At 41.3% G+C, this 19,942-nt stretch overlaps 1 protein-coding gene across 8 annotated transcripts in view; it reads right to left on the reverse strand.

Annotated features, from left to right (window-relative positions):
* Positions 1 to 5,424: 5,424 nt before the first annotated feature.
* The window catches only part of HELLS (helicase, lymphoid specific), a 71,147-nt gene continuing 56,629 nt past the window's right edge, over positions 5,425 to 19,942 (reverse strand). For 7 of the 8 annotated variants that reach the window (XM_052798590.1, XM_052798588.1, XM_052798587.1 and 4 more), the window contains 10 exons: positions 19,034 to 19,195; positions 18,381 to 18,523; positions 16,640 to 16,778; positions 15,125 to 15,208; positions 14,912 to 15,031; positions 13,021 to 13,137; positions 11,967 to 12,126; positions 8,651 to 8,747; positions 8,360 to 8,436; positions 5,425 to 6,728 (listed from right to left, as the gene is read on the reverse strand). In XM_052798590.1, coding sequence (XP_052654550.1) covers positions 6,631 to 6,728; positions 8,360 to 8,436; positions 8,651 to 8,747; positions 11,967 to 12,126; positions 13,021 to 13,137; positions 14,912 to 15,031; positions 15,125 to 15,208; positions 16,640 to 16,778; positions 18,381 to 18,523; positions 19,034 to 19,195 — 1,197 coding nt within the window. In that variant the 3' untranslated portion in view covers positions 5,425 to 6,630. Of the gene's footprint in view, positions 6,729 to 8,359; positions 8,437 to 8,650; positions 8,748 to 8,790; positions 9,129 to 11,966; positions 12,127 to 13,020; positions 13,138 to 14,911; positions 15,032 to 15,124; positions 15,209 to 16,639; positions 16,779 to 18,380; positions 18,524 to 19,033; positions 19,196 to 19,942 lie in introns of those variants that run through there. The other variant, XM_052798591.1, reaches the window with a different exon arrangement.

Genomic DNA, 19,942 nt, shown 5'->3' on the forward strand with positions numbered 1-19,942 from the left:
GTCACACTGGTCTCATGCGCTGCCCAGCTGCTGTTAGCAGCTGCCTGCTGGCACCCAGCAAGGGCCAGGTGGGCACAGCCAAGCCACAGACCATAGCTGGCACTGGTGGCCTGTCCCCAGTGCAAGGCAGCCGAGAGCTACCACCTCTGCGTCCAGCATCGCTTCATGATGATGGGACTGGGCACGTCAATGCTTCCTGTTACCGTATCACCCAGGTGCCCTTCTGTTCTCCACGGTCACAAACTGAGCTCTATGGAAAAAAATGTCCACTTGATGTTTGCTGGAAACCAGGGAGTCCTGGAACAAAGAGGGGAAAGTTTGAGTGGCCGTAGTCCCTGTCCCTGTTCCGTCTGGCGCTGTCCATTCTGTGCCAGCTCCCCCCTCCCCCGCCATCGCAGGCTCAGGACTGGGCGCAGGCTGGTGAGGGTGGGTCTTGCCACCACACATCCCCTTGTCCAACCCAGGACAGACCCCATGGCTGTGGTTGTTTCTGTCTGCAGACATGTGAGACAGTCCCCTCTGCAAGGCCCTGTGTGGCTGTCAAGAGGCATCGCTGCCAGCCATGCATGGCTACTGGAGGGTGCCTTGGGGCTGATGGGGGCATGGGGGGGCACATGCCCCATGTGCACTGGATGAGGGCTGATGGTGTCTGAGCAGCAGTGCCACCACCCATGTATAGCAAAGAGACAGTCTGCGGTGAAGTTATTTCTCGGCTCCTACCTCTGAATGAGCTGCTGGCTGTTCTTTCGGTGTAAAAATAAATGGTTTCTAAGACATAGTGTCATCTTTGCTTTAAAAAAAATTGCCAGAGGTTGAAAACAGAAGGGTTTGTAGCTGCATACAGGCCCTCTCTGGCAGGCAGAGGGCCACCTCCAGCCCTGGGGTTAGTGGGTGCATCTGCAACAGCTACGGACAGGGTCATGTGCCTGTACTGGAAAGTCCTGACCGGCTTCAGCAATGCTTTACTGCTGTGCCCTGTATTTCCTCTCCTTCATGATGAATCACATCACAGCACAGCTGCCTTGCAAAAAAAACCCACCCCAAACCAAAGCACAATCCTTATCTGAGGTAAGGCTTATCTGTCACCAAGATTATAAGCCTCCCACCGTCCAGAACTGTACAGCTTTTTGGCAGGTTGGGGAGGCAACTAATTCACCAACCCAGCTAAATTTAGCTCATCCCCTCAGGCTCCTTCTATGGGCAGCAGCAAGCAAGGCAGAATGGCATAGCTCAGCCAGCAAACTCCTCGGCCACCTCATCCCTGGGAAAAGCCTGGCTTCTCCATGCCACCGGCACATGCCTACATACACCTGCACAAACCCCAGATAGTAACAGAAGCAGCTTTATTTTTCAAAGTGAGAGTGGGGGTTATTTTGGCCTGCTGAGGTGACATTGCCCTTCCCTGCTGCTAACGGGGGTTCTTTCCTCTCTGCAGCGCATTTCCCCAGGGAGAGGCTCTCAGTGCAGCACTGGCAGGTGCAGGCAGGCTGGACTGGACAAAAAGCCAGTGCAGCAGAGACCACAGACCTGCCAGGCTGAAGGAGTAAACCTATAGGAACAAATTGCTCTGGCTGCATCTCAGATCAGTGCGCAGGCCCTGCCGTGGCATGGGACTGTGGCTGCTCCCAGCACTGCACACCTTTGCTGCCAACTTCCTCGGCAGGCTGGGGGCTTCTGGCTGCCCGCCACGCATGGCTGTGTTCTTGCCTTGCAGGAGGAAAATTCTGGCCATCGGTGCCTTCTGGTGTGCTGTATCCCAATGCCAGCGCATGGGCTGAGCCCTCCAGCGTGTGCAAAGGTCACTAAATGTTTTCATACTGTACAAATGTCCATCAGCAAAACAGAGCTCGTTCCAGATATAACCTCATAAGCTTGCTCTTGCATCAGGGGGTCAGGATGGAAGAGCCTGAACCATGCCTGGCATTTCCCCTGCCCTCCCCACCCCAGCCCTGGGCTGCAAACGGACAACAAGCCCCGCTTTGTCTAGGGCCGCCTGCTTTATCACCCCAGCCGAGCTCCTGCAGCGAAGGCTGGCAGCGCTGCTGGGAAAACACTGATTGTGCAGGGCTTGACGCAGGAGTCGGGAACTACAAAAGGCTTGTGGGGTAGCTCTGGAGGTGTAGGTTTCTAATGCAGCTACCAGTCTTGATCCAATTTATTACCATGGGAACAGGCTAGCCAAGGCAACTCATGTTCATTACTTGGGGGGGACTTTGATCACTCTCTGCTGTAGCTCGCTGAGAAGAGGAATGTATTTATTTTTTATGATGCAGGACAAAATATTTGGCAACTCCAGTGTTCACTGTAGTCTGACTTTTTCCAAATTCCTCTGGACTTTTAACAGTTGGCATCTGGAATTTGTCAACAATAACAATAGGTTAAATTGGGTCATGCCTGCAACCACGCTGAGCCACCTGCTCCAGAAGTTAACAATAATGTAAGAAATACATAAAAGGTTCATATCTGGAGTGTCAGGCAGTTTATAAATGAGCTAGCGTCCTGCCACAGAGGGGCTCCAGACCTATGTGAGACAGCACAGCACAAAGCACAATCTGTCATTTTTAACACAGATTATTTGGGTTCTGCTTGCGGCCTCTCCCTGCCTCCTGCTGCATCTCCCATTTCTCCTTATGCAGCAGACAGCAGTTGTGCGCTGCTGCTCCCCGTTGGCTTGCAGGAGGCCCCCCTCCACATGGCACAGGGTGCCAAGCTCAGGCGCAGCATGGAAAGCCGCAAGCACAGCATGAGCTGTGGGCCGTGGCGGGCTGGAGAAGAGAGCTTGCTTGGGACGATGTAGCACATCTCTCTTCCAAGCTGAGAACTCAAATCACTTTTCTTTTTTAAAATTGTTTACACAGTTAAAAAGATCCCGCTGCTGGTCCCCAGGATAAAGCAGATGATAGATAGAAAAGGATTAAAAAACAAAACCAAAAAACCCCTAACAGCATAATCAGACCTCTCATTGTCTCCTCCTCACACCCCACACCATCAGCACCACCCTCCACCCAGCAAAACAGCGCTGAGCAGCATGGCGGTTGCTCCAGCTTGTACGTTTAAGTTTCATTCACTAAGGGTAACTCTCTGAGCTCAGATTGTCAAGGTAGGGTCTTAGCAGCTCAAACATCATCTTTGCTAGGCAGGTAAGTAAAAATACCCAAATGATGGTATGTGCAGAGTGCATTTGAGTGCTGGTGAAATGCCATTAAACAGATTCTAATGTATGAGATAAGTTAACCACACATTTTCTTGTCATGACCTGGAAAAACCATCAGCAGCCTCTCCCCACCCAAGAATATGACCTACTCACCAGATTAAAAAAAAAAAAAAAAAAAAAAAAAAGACAAACCTGCTAACAGACACACCGTAGCAACACAAGAGCAAGCTGAGACGCCATCTTTCTGTTCATGTATTTGGTCTCAACAACTCAAACATCCACAGACATCCCCAACAGGAGCAACAAAAGCTGAGTATATCAGGGTGCATTTGTCTTGTATCAGCTGAAATATTTTTTCCCTCTAATGGACAATCAAGGGGAGATTATTTCACTGTGAGAGACTGAAGGAGTTAATGTCTCAAAACATTGTAGTGGGGCAAGTTCTGCTTAACGACTAACTCTGCATAACAAGCAACCATGCCTAGCAAGGAACCCCAGGTGAAAAGAAGCCCATCAGCAAGAGAAGGGGGAGGGCATGCTGGAGGGTGCACAGCTCCCTGTCCTGGTGTGCTGAGCAGGGCAGCTCACCATGGATGGCGAAAGATCACGTCTGCAGGGAAGGGGAAGCTACTCCCCAAACGGCCCCCCCAAGCCCACGGCCCAAAGGCTATCTAATTAGCCTAATGAGTTCGAGTGCCTGCCCGAAGGAGGGGCAAGGATGATAAAAGGGCACAAACTGAAGCCCCATGTGCACAAGCCCCCCGGAACCGGACCCCTCGGCTGACTGAACCAACACTGGACCCAGGACTGGTGAAATCTTTCTCTTCTCTTCCTCTCTGTCTTGTTTCTCTTTTTCCTCTTCTGTAATCCCTACACCTCATCCCTTTAGACATAAACCGTTGACCAAGTCTGGGACTAGGGGCAGATCCAGCCGCCCCTGGGCTCCTCGCTGAGGATTCTAGAAAGCAAGGGGGTCTGCTCTGAACCTCCTGACTCAACGGGAGGGCTCCCCTGATTCCCAGATCAGCAAGGCCTGTAGAATATGTTTGGTGATGTACAGTTAGCACGTTACACAGTTTACTGACATAGTTTCATGCCAATTTTCGTTGTAAGCATACCAGTTTTGGTGGTGAGCATGCCAATTCTTGTTGTGAGCAAATAAAAATTTGAGTTTTGTGAGTTAAAGGATCCCTGGTGGTGTTTCACCTTAATCCTGACCTGGGAATCAGCAAACCTGAGTCATCGTCCTGAGAAATTGGGACATGACATTCACCCAGAACAATTTAAAACTGTTAGCACCAGTCACATCCCCCCCAACCCAGGCATCCTCACTTTGTCATAACTGCATTTACTTGTGGATCTCCCCCCACTGGTACAAAGGAAATCTGCTTTCTTAAACACCAGCAGCCCTCATTGCATGGCCCAGACTTTGCCTGTAGGCATTAAGTACACAAATGCTGGACTGCCCTTTCATAGCTTGGGTGGATAGCAAGTGTGAACATTACTCTTGACTGTAGGAATAAGAAAGGGAAGGTCATGCCAAGAAGGCACTGTGCTTGCTTTGATCAATGCCATTCACAGTACTTTGGGAGCCAAAAAAAAGGGGACAGAGAGATTGGCTCCTCTATAGCAGCAAGCAAAAAATATGCATTGCTTTCGCTTTTTGAAGGTGGGCTAGAAAAGCAGCCACAGCTCTGCAGAGTAAGTCTCTCCAAATAACATCAAGCTCCACACATGGCTAAACAGTGACTACATTTCACTAATGCTACCACTAGCATTAACACTTGTTTATGCGTTTTTAGGAAGGCAGCAATTATTATTAAATCCTAGCTGTGCTAGCTATTGGATAGAAACTCTTGTTCATTTTTGTTTTCCACCATATTGGCCTGCAGTGACATTCAGGTAGCTGTGCAGGTTGAGCAGGGTAAATCAGTCTTAAAAAGTGAGGTAAGCCTGTGTGGAAGCAGTTATGTCAGTTATTATTAAAACTTTTACAATTATTCCATTAGATACTATTGTAGATACATACTATGTTATCTATCATACATAGATACAAACCGTTAAATCTTGTAGTAGGTCTTCACTAGCATAAAACAATGCATAAAGGAGACTAGCAAAGTAGCTCAGCAAATGTAAGTAACAGAGACAGCACATGTTGGACTTAGCCTGAATAATGCAAATAAGTAACTGAACAGTAAACTCGGAAACTTTTGTCTGTAACAATTAGAAACAAGACACAGCTTTCAATAGGTCAAAGGTCAAAGCCAGCCTACTCATTAACTTAACATTTATTTGTTCCCTTACAGAAGTAAGGATAAACATCTCTCACTAATATAAAGTAACTTTCTCTAAATCAGGCTAACAGATGGAGAGTAAGAACAATCAAAGTGACTGGAAACTAGTTTCTGAAGTCTGATAGGTTAGGTAGGATTTTATTTTATTCCATGTTACCTATGCCTTGGCATGACTAGCACAACTGCAACTCTGACAGCTCCAGATGCAATTCCATGACTGCAGCTTCTAACTACACCTAGATGACATTTTCACAAACCAGAATTAAAAGTTTGAAAGCCACCTGATGCCCAAGTTGAAAACCATTGCTTACAGCTGGCTCTTAGAGGCTACATATGCAAGTAATATCCTTCACCTGTCTTTTCTGCCCCACTGTAGTCTCAAACCCTCCCTTCCCAGAAAGTACTCCTCAGTCATGCACACACCCCCAGAGTCATTCTGCACTCTCCCCTTCCAGTACCCTTAGCTCCCTCCACATGCTTCAAACAGGCACCTTAGGTGTGCAGGCTGATGCGCCAGTCAATACAGAAATAATGCTCGCACCAGAAAAATTTAGGGTTTTTTTGACTCATCTTTTGTTGTGGGTTTTTTTGGTTGGTTTTCATTTTGTTTTTTTTTAAATGTGTGAGATTGGCTAATGTGCTAAATGAGTAGGGAAAGAGTGAATTAATGGACACAACATAAATAAGCAAAGCTTAAGAAGCTATGCTAAAACCCCTACACCTTTAGGACAAACAAGATGTTTATTTAATCAAAATAATTTGCAGAAGTTAAAAACAGAAGCTACACAATTGGTTGTAACAAAGGTACATGTTCTCTCACTTCCAAATAAAACCATAATTGACACCATATAAAAAAACAAACCTGTTTTAGGACTTCCACAGGAAGATTTTTTTTTTTTTTAAACACAAATCTGCCAGTTTTTACCACTGATCACAAGACCTAGCTGCTAATGTGAAACATGCTTATTTTCTTAATTTTTTATGACAGCCTACCAAAGCTACAACGTGAAACTATCACCTGCATTATACTGTAGAACATGTTAAAATTCAGTGAAAGAACACAGGGGATTTGAACAAGGAAAGAAAGTCAGCATAAAGGATCAGTATGTCTAAGTGATGTCTCTGGAAGATCTGATGTCAGTCATATGTTTGTCCTGTAAGACTACAGGCCACATTTGCACATTAAAACACACACTCTGCATTGGAATCTGATGATTCTTCTAGGACCTTGAAGACACCCATTTTTTCCTTTTTCATTTTTTCAGAGGTCTTCATTTGATCTAGGATTAAAACAAAACAAAGATCAACAATAATAGGTGAAGTGGGTGCAACCATACTATTGCAGACATAGAAGTTGTATGTATTTTTGTTTGGATTTGGAAAGCAAGTTGATAAAATAATTTTGCTCCTTCATCAACAGTTTGCTACTAAAAGTTTGTGCTTGAAAATATTTTTCAGTTGTGTACTTTAAGAAAAAAAAAATTCCAACACCTCTGGCTAAATATGAATGGAGATAAGCAGTTTTAAAATCTGCCTGGACTAGTCTTGTTTTCCTGAGAAGAAAACGGAATGCAGTAAACCTATTTAGTGAAGTTACTAGGAGAAACACAGAAAGTTACAGCTTTGCTAAACAATATTCTTTTCTAAAGTTCAAAGACCTACATCTTGTTTTCCTAGCACTTGCAATCACTAAGTTGCCCTTCCAGTGAATATAAAGCTAATGAAAGAGTATTGTCTTTGTATCAAATTCAGTAATTATGGCTTACAGGGGTTGGAGGTGGCAGTTCAGTTTCTAAAGCATTAATTGCAGTTAGCTGTAGTAAATATTCAGTACATAATGCTAGACTAATATCTTTGTATAAACATTTTTCTGACAAATTTAATATACTAATTTTGCTTAGTATAGCCAACAAAAAACCCAAAGAATAAGCAACCATTATAAATATGCACACTAATAACACAAAATAAATGGCACCTTCTCCAACTTGAAAGGAGAAATCAGATTGTTTCACAGCCTGAACTTGTAAAGATATAGACATATTATCAGCATATCATGAATAATTTTCTATATTAGCAGGCAGTTAAGTGAAATAAGCAGTTTTATAAAACAATTTCTTTAGATAATCTAGGGAAAAAATTTAAGTATAGCCAACAGTTCTCCTAAGGCAAAGTTATTTTACTCAGACTATACATATCACACTTATTTAAGGCTAGCTATCATTTTTACTTCTAAATTCTGTAATGACTGCTTTTTTCTGTATCTATGCTTTGAGGCTTATCTCTCCTAAAGATGCTGAAGGTAACAAAGCATACTGAATCTACTGTTTAGACAAATTCAACAATAATTTTTTCCTTTCTCAGAAAAGTTAAGGTTCTTTTATAATATCTTGGCTGATCAAGCGCTAGAATTTGCAGACAACCTCACAAATTTTATTTTTTAAAACATTTGATCCTCTGACAAGCCATGGTAACTCTGAAAAGCTCGATCCCCCCTCCCCAATGTTAGACTACATTTTGAATCGTGATAGTATCAAAATAGGTTTTTAAACAAGTTTGCCAAAATAAGTATTTTCTGAGAATAATTTCTATTTTGATCAATTACAGCAACTTACAGGGAAAGTTGCTTTGCAGAACACCTCCTAATCTATGCTTTTTGTTCACAGTATGCTCAGGGCACACTATGCGTGAATGTGGTTTTCTAGAATACTTTTGTTTAAATTCTGTTATTTCTTCTTTGGCAAATCCTGTTGGAAATGTCAGCAAAGAGACCAAAAGGTCCTTCTTCAGAGGTACAACACAGCTGTAGGAAAGTGAAGCTATGGCAGCTTTCTACATGTAAAGACTCATACAAAACATGAATTTACTGTTGAAGAGAAAAAAAAAACAAACCCCAGATAAAACTCTGACTTACCAATAAGATCACTTCTGTCCAAGAGTAACTCTAGATCTTTATCACTGATTACTTTTTCTTTAGATCCTTTAACCTCCCTGTTGAGGAAGAAATAATCTCTCAATACAGATAAAAGCACGTTACAGTTAGTATTGCATAGAAGTCAGTTTTCCCACACAGCAGAATCCCTAGGACATTCTTTCCACTATGAAGATCCACATACCACTTCATAAGACAAGAGAGCTACCGACAGCTGCTTGCAAGCTGCAAGTTACAAACTCACGGCCCAAGAAAAATATGAAACCTGCATACCTCTCATAGTCTCTGGATTTCAGTAATTCTATTAATTCCTGAGGGTCCAGGCAGCTCTTTGACTGTGCTAGACCAGATTTGCCACCTTTAAACTGATCTGTAGAAAGGAGAAGTTTTAAGAAAGTACACAGAGACAGGAACAATTTCTGCAAATTGTTAAATCAATGCTGGATGCACATATCAAACAAATTACTCTTGCATATCAAAACTAATGGCTATGTTTCATTGTCTTAGCCCTCAGGTAAACACACCTTATGCTAATAGCCTAACTGGTGAAAAAAGTCAGAGGTACATTAAGAGTTTACATGCAGGCCTTTCACCTTCTAGCTGTAGTATGCAGAAGAACTGATTGAAACACCAATTCAACATGCACACACGCACACACAGAGCAGAAAAGCCATTAGTTCTACTTACAGTAAAAACATTGTAAATAAAGTTAGATGGTGGATGCTGAAGTTTGTTCCCTTTGTATTGTAAGCTGGTTGAAACAAAGTAAGCAGTATTAACCACAAGATAGGAAATACAGGAAAGATGTGTCGTTTGCAGAGAGAACATCTCCCAGTTTAAGGGACTAGGCAGACATGACAAAAGTAATATATCTGACACAGGTTGGTTTCTTGAAAAGACTATGCTAACGCCTATCTACACACAAATCTGGATGTCAGCCCAAATATCCAAAAAAACCTCTACAGGATTATTACTTAACTAAAGCCGAGGATGGATGAAGTCAAGCTCAGCCTTGCACGTTTCAATGAGACAGCCAAGGCTTACTGCTCTGTGCCAAGTTTCTTCAGTTTTTATCAACACATGTACCCATTTTATTAATGAGTCTTCATTGATCCCTTTCATCACACTCACTGCTGTTCTTTCCTACATCTTGGTTTCAGAAATCCTCCCCACACCTTTTCCCATCTCCCTCCAATGACTGGCTGTTCATCTGTGAACTGCAAATCAGATGCAAGTTCCAGAGGAGTTTGAGCTATAGGATTCTTCCCCTCCGCCCCCCTCCGTTAACATCTCCTGCTGTAGACACACAGGATCCAGGTCCTGTCGTGCATTATTAGTGATGCAGTCTCTCCATTTTAGTTTTCAGTTTCACAAACTATATGGCATTGAATTAGTGCTATACAGGTCTTGGGTTGCAATAATAGTGACACAGAGAAAAATACAGAAGACCCTATCAAGCACTAAACATTTTAAATAGAAGTTTATGTCTATCACTTCCTCTTAGTCTGACATCTACCAATTTAACTAAAATCATGCTGGTTCTCATAGAGTTTCCTAGGCAACTTTCTTCAATAAAACAGAAGCACAAGATGGAAAGAGTAACCTGGTGCTGAGGCCAAAAAAGCATTCTGTTTTGCAACAAATTTCAGTTCTTAAGCTCCAGTACTTGTACTGTACACGCCCTACATGGTTAGACACCTGAAAGGCCTGACTTAAGTAAGCTTTGTGATATCCCTTCCTCATTTACTCCTCCAAAGTTCCAACACTTTTTAGATATTAAAAATAACAGGATCTGTTACATCACTTTTACATTTACACAGTGGATCCAAAGGCTCCTGGAGGGGATACCCCTACCTAAGCTGCAAAGATTTTGATATGATTCACCAATAGTTACCAAGATGAATACTCAACTTATTGCATGACCCAACGTGACACTTAGCTTCCTTCCAGTATAACTAGTCCCAGTTCCCATTGCTACTTTAGTATATGGCAGTCATCCACTATTAGAGCCCATTCTGTTTTGTGCGCTTATTTTGCCACTTTGGTTTTAACTTCAGGTTGGACCACAATCAAATCATTAAAAAACAAATTTTTCTTACTTAAATTGGTCACTAACATGCCTACAAAGAGTCAGACAGCAGTCACACCAAGACAGTGGTTGCAATCAAATTACAAAGAAAAGGCCTAAAGCTAGGATAAAGGAAGCATCTAACAAAGATTAGCTAAGATCATCCAAAACCAGAGGCATACCACAGCTTAGGCTTGACAAGCAGTGCACTGTGCAATAGACAGTTACAGGTATGGTCTTTCTGCTCCTTTATGCCTTCAGGAAAATGTTTTGGGTTCCCTCCCCGCCCCCCCTTAATATACTATGAGAAGTTCCCAACCTCCTTTAAAGTTTAATATAAGGCTAATTATTGTCAGAAGCCCATATGAAGTTACAAGAATTGTATTTTTCAAGTGAGCTTAGTGTTTGGAAAATGCAATAGGGAGCTACTGTCCAAATATCACAAACAGAATAAGCTACAGAAGCAAACCAGGATTCCCATAGGACCCAAACAAGAAAAATTTACCCCCAAAAGAGACACTTCAGCCCAGTCACTTTCTAAAGACTTTTGAGTATGACCAGCTATATAATCAAGAACACAACAAGAATCACCACTGTTCTGCACATAAAAATCAAAGACTATTGTTCCATTCAGCACTGGTTAATTGTTCAAACAGGACTATTCTACTATGGTTATAACATACTGTTCTTAAATTCAGAAGGACAGATGCAAACAGGATGCTGAAATTTTTTACAGTGATATTACAGCTGTAGGATTTGCAATCTCAACCAAGTTTAGTAGGAATCCCACAGAAACCAACTTTCTGTGGTCTCTACCCATTTTACCAATTTTAATAGGAATGCTCCCTACTCAAGCAAGTTTGCCACTGCAACTGGAAAAAAAAAAAATCTATTGCTAAACCTCACATCATATAACACTGCTCTAGATGTCATTAAGTAGGCATATTGTTCCAAATCATTATAAATTAATTATCAAGAATTGTTATAAATTAAACTGCAACCAGTAAGAATTTTTTTAATCTGCTTTTCCATTTATATTCTGGTTCATTTAATTTGATTTTAAAAAGATAATCAACTCAGACTTGTCATCTACCCCCAGCATTTTCAATGCTAAAAGTTCAAAAACATTTGGGTCAGACAAACTATAATCTTGCTGACAAGCTGCCAACAAGCCCAGAGCTCTACTCCCTTATTGCCTGGTTTTACCTGTATTTCTTCCATATACACTCAGTGTCCCATCACCTGTCTTTTTTTCCTTACCTACTAGTAAAGCAGTCGTCATAACATGGTGATTCCAGAAATACTAGAAGCGCTTTCCTTTAATTTGCTGCAGAAGTTATCTACAATGTGTCTAACAATACATTTTGAAAAGTAATACTATATAGGCACTTGTTGAGAGGATGAAGCTTTTTGCATTTAAGAAAAAATACTAAGCAGTCACAAAATAGAGCAGTAAGAGTTCTCTTGAGATTTAAAGAAGTAACACATGCTTACAGGAAGTCATAAGAGAAAGATACTAACTTTTGTGGATAATCAGCTTCTCCAGCTTCCTCTTGGCAGCAGCTCTCTCCACAATCTTCTGGTCAATAGTATTTGCTGTCACAAGACGATAAACAACCACCGGCTTTGTCTGGCCAATTCTGTGACACCTGTCTTGGGCCTGCAAGTCCGACTGGGGGTTCTGAGCAGAAAAAGAAACAAGTTGGCTACACCATTAACCATTTTTTAAGACACACACCACAGGCAGCGTTTTCAATAGTGAGCTCTGAGAGTCAGAGTGGCAGCAGTAAGCAAGGCACCCATGGTATAATAGAACTCTACATCTCTTGCCAGAGCAACCCAACTAGCTCAGACTGCTTCTGCACTGTGTGCTGCAGTTTTCAACAGATGGACATGTTTTGTATCACAAATTTATCTGAGGGTGTTGGTTGTAGGTTTGTGGGTTTTTTTTGTTGGAAGATAAGAAAAAGGATTAACAAAGTTTTCAGCCATTTCTGAAGCTGCTTTAGCTCTCCTGAAGCTGAATAGTCATGCAAACACCAGAGGTGTCCCTTAAAATAAAGTGAAGATGCAGAGGTCTTCAGTCATTTCCTTCCATACCTCTCTTCTTCCCAGCCTCCAGATTCACAGGAGCAGCGGAATCCTAGCTAGCTAAAACACATATGGCAAGTCACAGGAGATTCAAGGGGCTGGTACTAACATGGCAGCTGTTGGAAACAGGGAACCTGTAGAAGGTCTGGCTACATCAAAGTTAAATAATAAACTGGGAGAAGGAAATGTATCTTCAACAGGAACAGAAAAACCCTGCTGCTTTTGGTGTAACTCAGGGGCAAATAGGCTAGTTTTGGAAATCAACTTTAATGTTGTATTCAATAAGCTAGGACTTTTCAAATGAGGCTGCATACTTCATATATAACATGTTTGCATACACTGCTTGATATTATCTTCATGTAACACCCCATTAAAGTTACAGAAACTGTCTATACCATAATGGGTTAGTAAGTTATTAATCACAGCAGCAATAGAGAAAGCATTTTAGGACACATATCACTAGGTTAACAGTCTGTCAACATACCCAGTCACTATCGTATATGATAACTGTGTCTGCCGCAGTTAAGTTAATGCCCAAGCCACCAGCTCTTGTACTCACTAAGAACAGGAAGACTTCAGGGTCAGTATTGAATTGATGCATCTGGAAAAGAATTCATCTATTAAAAAACAGCAGATGGATCAAACACAACGTAGCTAATGTTTTATTTTGACAGACCTGTATTTAAAAAGATGAACACAGAAAATACACCACATGCTGTCAGAGGCCAAACTAAGGCTTTAAGAAACACTGCATGCATTTGGGACAGGACAAGACCAAGAAGTGAAGCAACTGTATTTTCTTATCTGATGATTCCAGTCAATGAATTGCCTAACACACAAAGTGGAGGCGACTATAGTGAGGTATGGTCCAAATCACATTCACCTCCACATAACCTACCATCCAGTGATGAACAAGGTGAGCACAGTCCAAGCTGGCAGAGCCTAAAAACATACCTACTTCTTGACACAAGCAACAATCTAAAATATTGATGCCAACTTGACTGTAACTTCCAGCCACCCTGTATATCTCCTCCTCTTGCTTCAAAATTAAGAGTAACTTTCTGGCCTCCTACTCAGCATCTAGCCCATTTTCACTGCAAAATGTTTCCAAGTGTCAGCACAGCTCCTACTAGGTCTGCAACACCGGTCAAAACCTAGTCTACTTAGTCTGACCACCCACATGCTGGTAGAAAACTGGAAGTGTAACTTTCAGGACTTTGATCACAGCAAAGAAAAACAAACCATCACCCCACTGCCAGGTGGAAGCAGCTAACCAAGCTCTCTAAAAGCCCCATATCCTCTGGGGTCTCCTGGACATCAGCATCTGCAGCACCTGCAGCAAATCATGGAGCTGGGAAGAGCCTTGCTGGACTTAGACTGGTGACCTGGAAGATTTCTCTTATCTGCACCCATACCACACTGTAGTAGGCACACAATCAACTCTTTAAAATCCCCACAAGCCAGCAGTACAAAATTTTACCAGCTTAATAAAAGTCACTATAGCTTGCTGACATATTGCTAATTAGCCTTTCCTCTTTAAGAATCAGCTCTAACAGTAGCAACCTAAGTGTTCAGGGGTTTGGTTTTCCTCAGCCACACTGTGGCACAGGAAAAAAAATGGGGCAAAGGGAAGTGCAGTTTGAGCTCGATGATCTGTCATCTGCCACTGTTTTTCTGTATCTTCATAAACACCAGTGCATACTTTGGAGACCAGATGGCAATTGCAGCATACCCCCTAGATACATCCTGTGTGTACTTCTTCCATATATGCATTGCTCTTGTTCATCCCTGCAAACCCTCAGAGGTGGTTTTCCAGAACCACCCTGCATGGCTGCGCTTAATGATAAATACGTGCCTCAGTAGTAAGGCATTCTGTGGTTATTTGAAACCACTACAAGTATGCAAGAACAAAGGATTGCACTGGAACAAATCCACGTGCAATTTCAGGCTGTAGTTACAGGTGTCCCACTAGGTACAAAACCTCATTTCCTGGAAATCTACTTTATTTGGCATTAGACTTGCAGCAGGCTCCCATAGATGCTGGCATCACATCCTGGATGCTAGGAAACAATATGTGCAGGGGTAAAACTGAGATTAGCATCTGCCACAATATAGATATGTTACATACTTCACATTTGGGCAACAAAGTACATAAACACCCATTCCAGGCATACCCCAAGATAATGGTTAGTAACACATTTCATTGCTTCAGTATTTCCGAGCTGCAGATATTAAAAGCAGCAGCAAGGATGTCAGTTTTCAACATAGATGTCTTTTCCCTATTAAAGGCTAAATGCTGTGTGAAATCATATTCCAGTGTCACAGGAACAAGAAGAATTTGCTAACAGGCTCAAAGGGCATGTACATCTACTTACATTTTCTTCTCTGTCTGAGTAGGACATAGAGCCATCCAATCGACTAAATTTGAAGTCTCTCAGATAGCAGTAATCCATCAAAATGTCAAGCATCATAGTCATTTGCGAGAACAACAAGACCTACAAAACGAGGAAGATTCCTTAATACCATTTTTTGGTCATAAGGAGACAACTATGCGCCCCCACCCCCCACCCCCAAATCTTTAGCTTTACCTTATGCCCTCTCTTTTTCAGTTCCGGAAGCATTCTGTCCAAGAGTAGAAACTTGCCTGAATTCTTTACTAGATCTTCATCAACCTTGGAAGAGGGGAAAGGGGATCATACATTAGGAGGGAAGGATACCAAAGGTTTCCCTGATTCAGAAGCACCAACAAAAGCTGTCTGAAAGCTTCTCACAGAAACAAGCTTGCACCATCTTTTTAACTAAAAGCTATAAGATTGGAAGCAACGCGAATTTTAGCAAACTACACTGAACCAGCTAAATCACGATTAAACTAAATCAAACCCCACGATTTCATATGCCCAAATAATTTTTACAAAAACTAATTAGTTTTCATCCCATTTCTGGAAGGAGAAACCCTGATGATTTTAATTTTTCCACATGGAAAAGCACTGTTGTTTCTTTCCCAGCTTGTAATTAATGCACAAGGCTTCCACCTACTGGATATAAGGAAGCACTGCTGAACATGTTACTACACATCAGCCAAGTGACAAAGGTTCACAGAACAAGTTTTCACACTGCTACCTTAGACCCCTGTTTTGCTCAAGAGAGTTTGTTAGATCTAATTCTTGCTATGGGCTAAGAGCAGGGATATAGAAGCTTCTCAGGTCTGAGCCATACAGCAGCCACCTTGATAATTTCTAATCTATTTTCCTGAGCAGGTACTAGCTCCTGCAAGTGGTGTCAACTGTCAGTCTGCATTTTCTACACATTAACTAATTTTCCCTCATCACCCAGACTGGGCTATCTGCTTTTTATGCACTGACCTTACATTGATAAACTTCAACAGCTTGCTCCTGACTGCAGCTGAATCTGTTATCACTCATTGAACAGGAAACATGACTACACATGCCCTCAAACCTACATTTAGAATGTGCAAGCAACTTCCAGTTGTTCAAGATTCTTTCAATTCAAATTACTTCATACTGTCCTATATTGCCCACTGCTTTGTGTAGATTAAACTACCAGCTGGCCTTTGTGATATAATTTGGATTTTTTTCCCTTTTGAGGAGGAGAAATGATGCTATGTGCTCTAAGCAGACTCTGTTGTACTTGGTTCAGCCCTTCAACACCTCACACTTAAGTTACCACCGCAACCTCCTGCAGCGTGTACAATTTATGTCATGAACGGTTTACAAGGTCAGCATTTTTTGTTTTAAAAATTAACCTTTGTGAGGAGAGCTTGAGGCAGATCTAAAACACCCTGAGTCAACGGAACCCAGCTACTGTTTGAATTCGGTAACTTTGCTCCCAGCAGATGAGCGCTGCCGTAATGAACACTATGGCATCACTATGCAAAGGCTAAATGAGCACAGAGGGCTGAACTGGTCTCCACAACTGCTGCTGTGGGAAGCTTCAAAGAATGATTCAGTACACTACTGGAATTCAATGGCAAGGCATACGTCAAATACACTGAAAAGGTCATTCTTTACTGCCGTTAGCTCACAGTCTATTGCTTTTTAATGCCTGGAATAATTTTTCTCATAATCCTTTAAAATATTCAGTACCTTGAATTGTTGTGTAGCAGGGTCCAATGGATATTCAATAAGATAGGGGTGATTACAACATTTCCTCAGTAACATCATAATATTCTGCAGTTTAAGGTTCACCTCTGAATCCATGGGAATGCTCACTTCTACCACTGGCCTTGAAAAAATACGTCACCTTATTAGTATAGAAAGTGTCACCTTATTACATTACAGATACTGAAGAGAAAAAAAATAAAACCAAAATCAAGCAATGGATTCACATGCTGTGTCAAATGTCCTCAAAATCCCTCATAGTTAGTAAAACTATCACAAGATGAAGCTTCTTTTAGTACCACACTTGGCACCAAAGGCACAAGGGTTTGCCATTATTCATTTAATACACAAAAGGACAGTCAGGAGTAATCAGAAGCAGAAAAAACAACTTGTGCAAGTCACCCAGCAGAAAAGGGAACAGAAGCAAGCCCTGTCTAGAACAAATGGTCATATCTCCTGCAGAACAATACATAAGCTATTCCAAAATCAGCTCTCTGCCTATCCCATTTCAGCCACACATGCACATTGCAGGATTCACAACAAATACATCTATTTAGCTCTTCCACATCTAAGTACTGCCTCCAACAGAAGAGATCTGTGCATACCACAAAACTAATACAAACATATATTTAAGTGTCTGTTCTTGCAAAGTACACTGAACTACAATAAAAATCTAGCAAAATAAATACATTTCAACCCTGAAGATTAACCTGGTTTTCCTTATGCCGAAGGGACTTCCAACCCATTTAGAGCCACCAACAGACCTTGCCAAACCCAGGAATGAACATGATTCCTCAGCTCCCTCAGTCCCGAATCTCAACTCTGATCTTATTCACCAGAAAGTGACCAATACCTGTCACCAAAACAGCAATAACCATGCTGGCCATTTGGATTCCAGGCCTCAGCTTAAGCCTACATATTTTACAAAATTTAGCAAGAAAACTACTCCTCCCTTTTCTCCAGTCTTGAGCCTAAACTTTGCTTCCAAGTGTTCCCGAGTAATTCCACAAAAACCTAGGAGTTAACTGTAGTTAGCACACCAGCATTATCCCTTGTCCTGTCTTTGAGCCAATGGAAGATATACCTTTGAAGGTAACTGGACACTGAAGACAAAAGGTTTACCTGAACCTTGCAAAACCTAGCAATAAGCCAAGCTCTTTGTCCTCATTGCTAGCTGTAGCCAGGACCTAAGCTATTACAATGAAATTCAACTACCAAATAACTAAGATGAAGCAGTTCTTCCATGGCTGGCACCCAACACCATCTTAGACCTTGAGGCTTTGGTGGAACCACAGCTCTTCACTACCAAAATGTTTTAACAGCCCAAAGGAATTACATTTCACACTAGGACATTTTAGCTCTTTATGGATTATCAATAGCACTATCATCACAAGAGCTACCTAAGATTGTGACTAATGAAAACAGGGACTCAAAAAGCAATTTTATTGCTAGATCCTGCAAAGGCCACAGGTCTAGGAGTAATTGTCTTGTAGTTAACTATAACTCCAATGAGTCAGTGAGTGACAGTACAACCTAATCATTGCTATCACGGCCCAGCAAATATTAGGTAAAAGCAAAGAAACAAATCATAAAGCTACAAGGATAGTGAATTACGAAATGCCATTCTTCTTGATCAATCTGAATAAGCAAAGCTCTGGAAGCAAACCAAGACGGAGATATTCAGTATAATAAAAAAAAAAAAGAGAGAATCTTTTAGGGCAGGGACCTCTCTTTTTCTACTTCCTCTTGCATTTTGCTGATCAATTTTTCCAAGTCATCAGGTGAACCATTACGTTCTTCACAATAATCAACCAGTTTTCGGCTACGGCGTTTTGGTCGGCCTGTAGGACTCAATTCAACTACTTCTTCCTGTGGGAAATGATAACGTTGCCATCAACAGCAGATAGCTTCAGATTCAAAGGCCTATGTTGACCCAAGAATTCTCAATACTGAAAAGCGGTCTCAGTGATATTCATCATGCAATATTTACTTAGACTCAGCAGCTGTAAGTTTTGCTAAGTAGAAAATGCAGCCCAAATTTTAAAGGTCTACAATTGTAGATTTTGAAAGCTTCTGCTTGATTTTTAAAAGCTGCATTAGTACCTTACTGATTTTACAGCAGAAACTGTTAACTCTATGAAAATCGTCATCTTTTTCCCCCAAGCTACAAGTAATCAAGAACATATTTACACTCGTATTAGTTCTGTGCCCACTGAGGTCACTCACAGTAACTGCCGTTGAAATAGATAACAAAAGGATCCAACTAAAATGTAAGCAAAAAGTGGGTTTAGTTACAATGGTAATGAAGCAATACCAATGTGTTTTTCCCTACAAACCATTAATAGCAAGCACATTTCTAACATTCACATCAGTAGATACCTCATTATTTCCAAGCAGTTTCCTAATGGTGCGATTTACAATGGCAGTATAGAAAGTTTCTTGCTTCTTTGCCAGTGGTGCATATACCACAACTTCTCGTTTAGGAGGAACCTCAAGAGCAACATCAGATTTCAGTCTTCTCAGTAGAAAAGGCGTCAGAATCTGAAATGTTGAGCAGATGTGTTACAATTACTCAAAGCTCTCAACATGGCTAGTTTAAAAAAATAACACAAAAAACCCGACCAACATCCCCCCCCCAACCAGTCTACTGATATAATGCTATTTTGACAATTTAAAGCAAAAGAGTTAATTTTCAGAGTTCCATATTTCATTTTTTAATATGGATGCCTACCCAAAACTTCTACACACATGCTGGTAATACATGTGTTCAAATAACACATCCATTGACATTTGAAATATTTTAAAGTGTTTAATAAGGGTGCAGTAGTAACTACATTACAGACCTTTCAAATAATTTTCATTAACTGAAAGTATTTTTATTATGAAACAGCTGATTTTAATTGTTAAATTTCTTAAATCAAGTCATTCTGGGAAAGCCCCAAACCTTTCACTGAAATAAATAATAAAATGTCATCGACAATTATATCTAGAAGATAAAATTTTTATCTCTCACCATCAGCTTATGATGGGAAAATGATAGTTCTGTAAGCATTTATTTCCACACCCCCCCCCCTTAAAAAAAAAAAGTTTTGAGTGTTAGTTTGGTTTTGAAGACAGGTACATTATACGACTAGTTTGTCAAAAGGTATTCTGTTCAACACCTAAAAGTTACATGAATTCCCTCAAAGTTCTCTTTCAACAAAATAAACATACCAATTAAATCTTTTGGCAAACAGAAGCAAGCAACTGCAATTAAGTTTGACTAAACTCAATTGAGTTCCAAGAACA

Source organism: Harpia harpyja, chromosome 10, assembly GCF_026419915.1.
Source record: "Harpia harpyja isolate bHarHar1 chromosome 10, bHarHar1 primary haplotype, whole genome shotgun sequence".
Taxonomy (NCBI): domain Eukaryota; kingdom Metazoa; phylum Chordata; class Aves; order Accipitriformes; family Accipitridae; genus Harpia; species Harpia harpyja.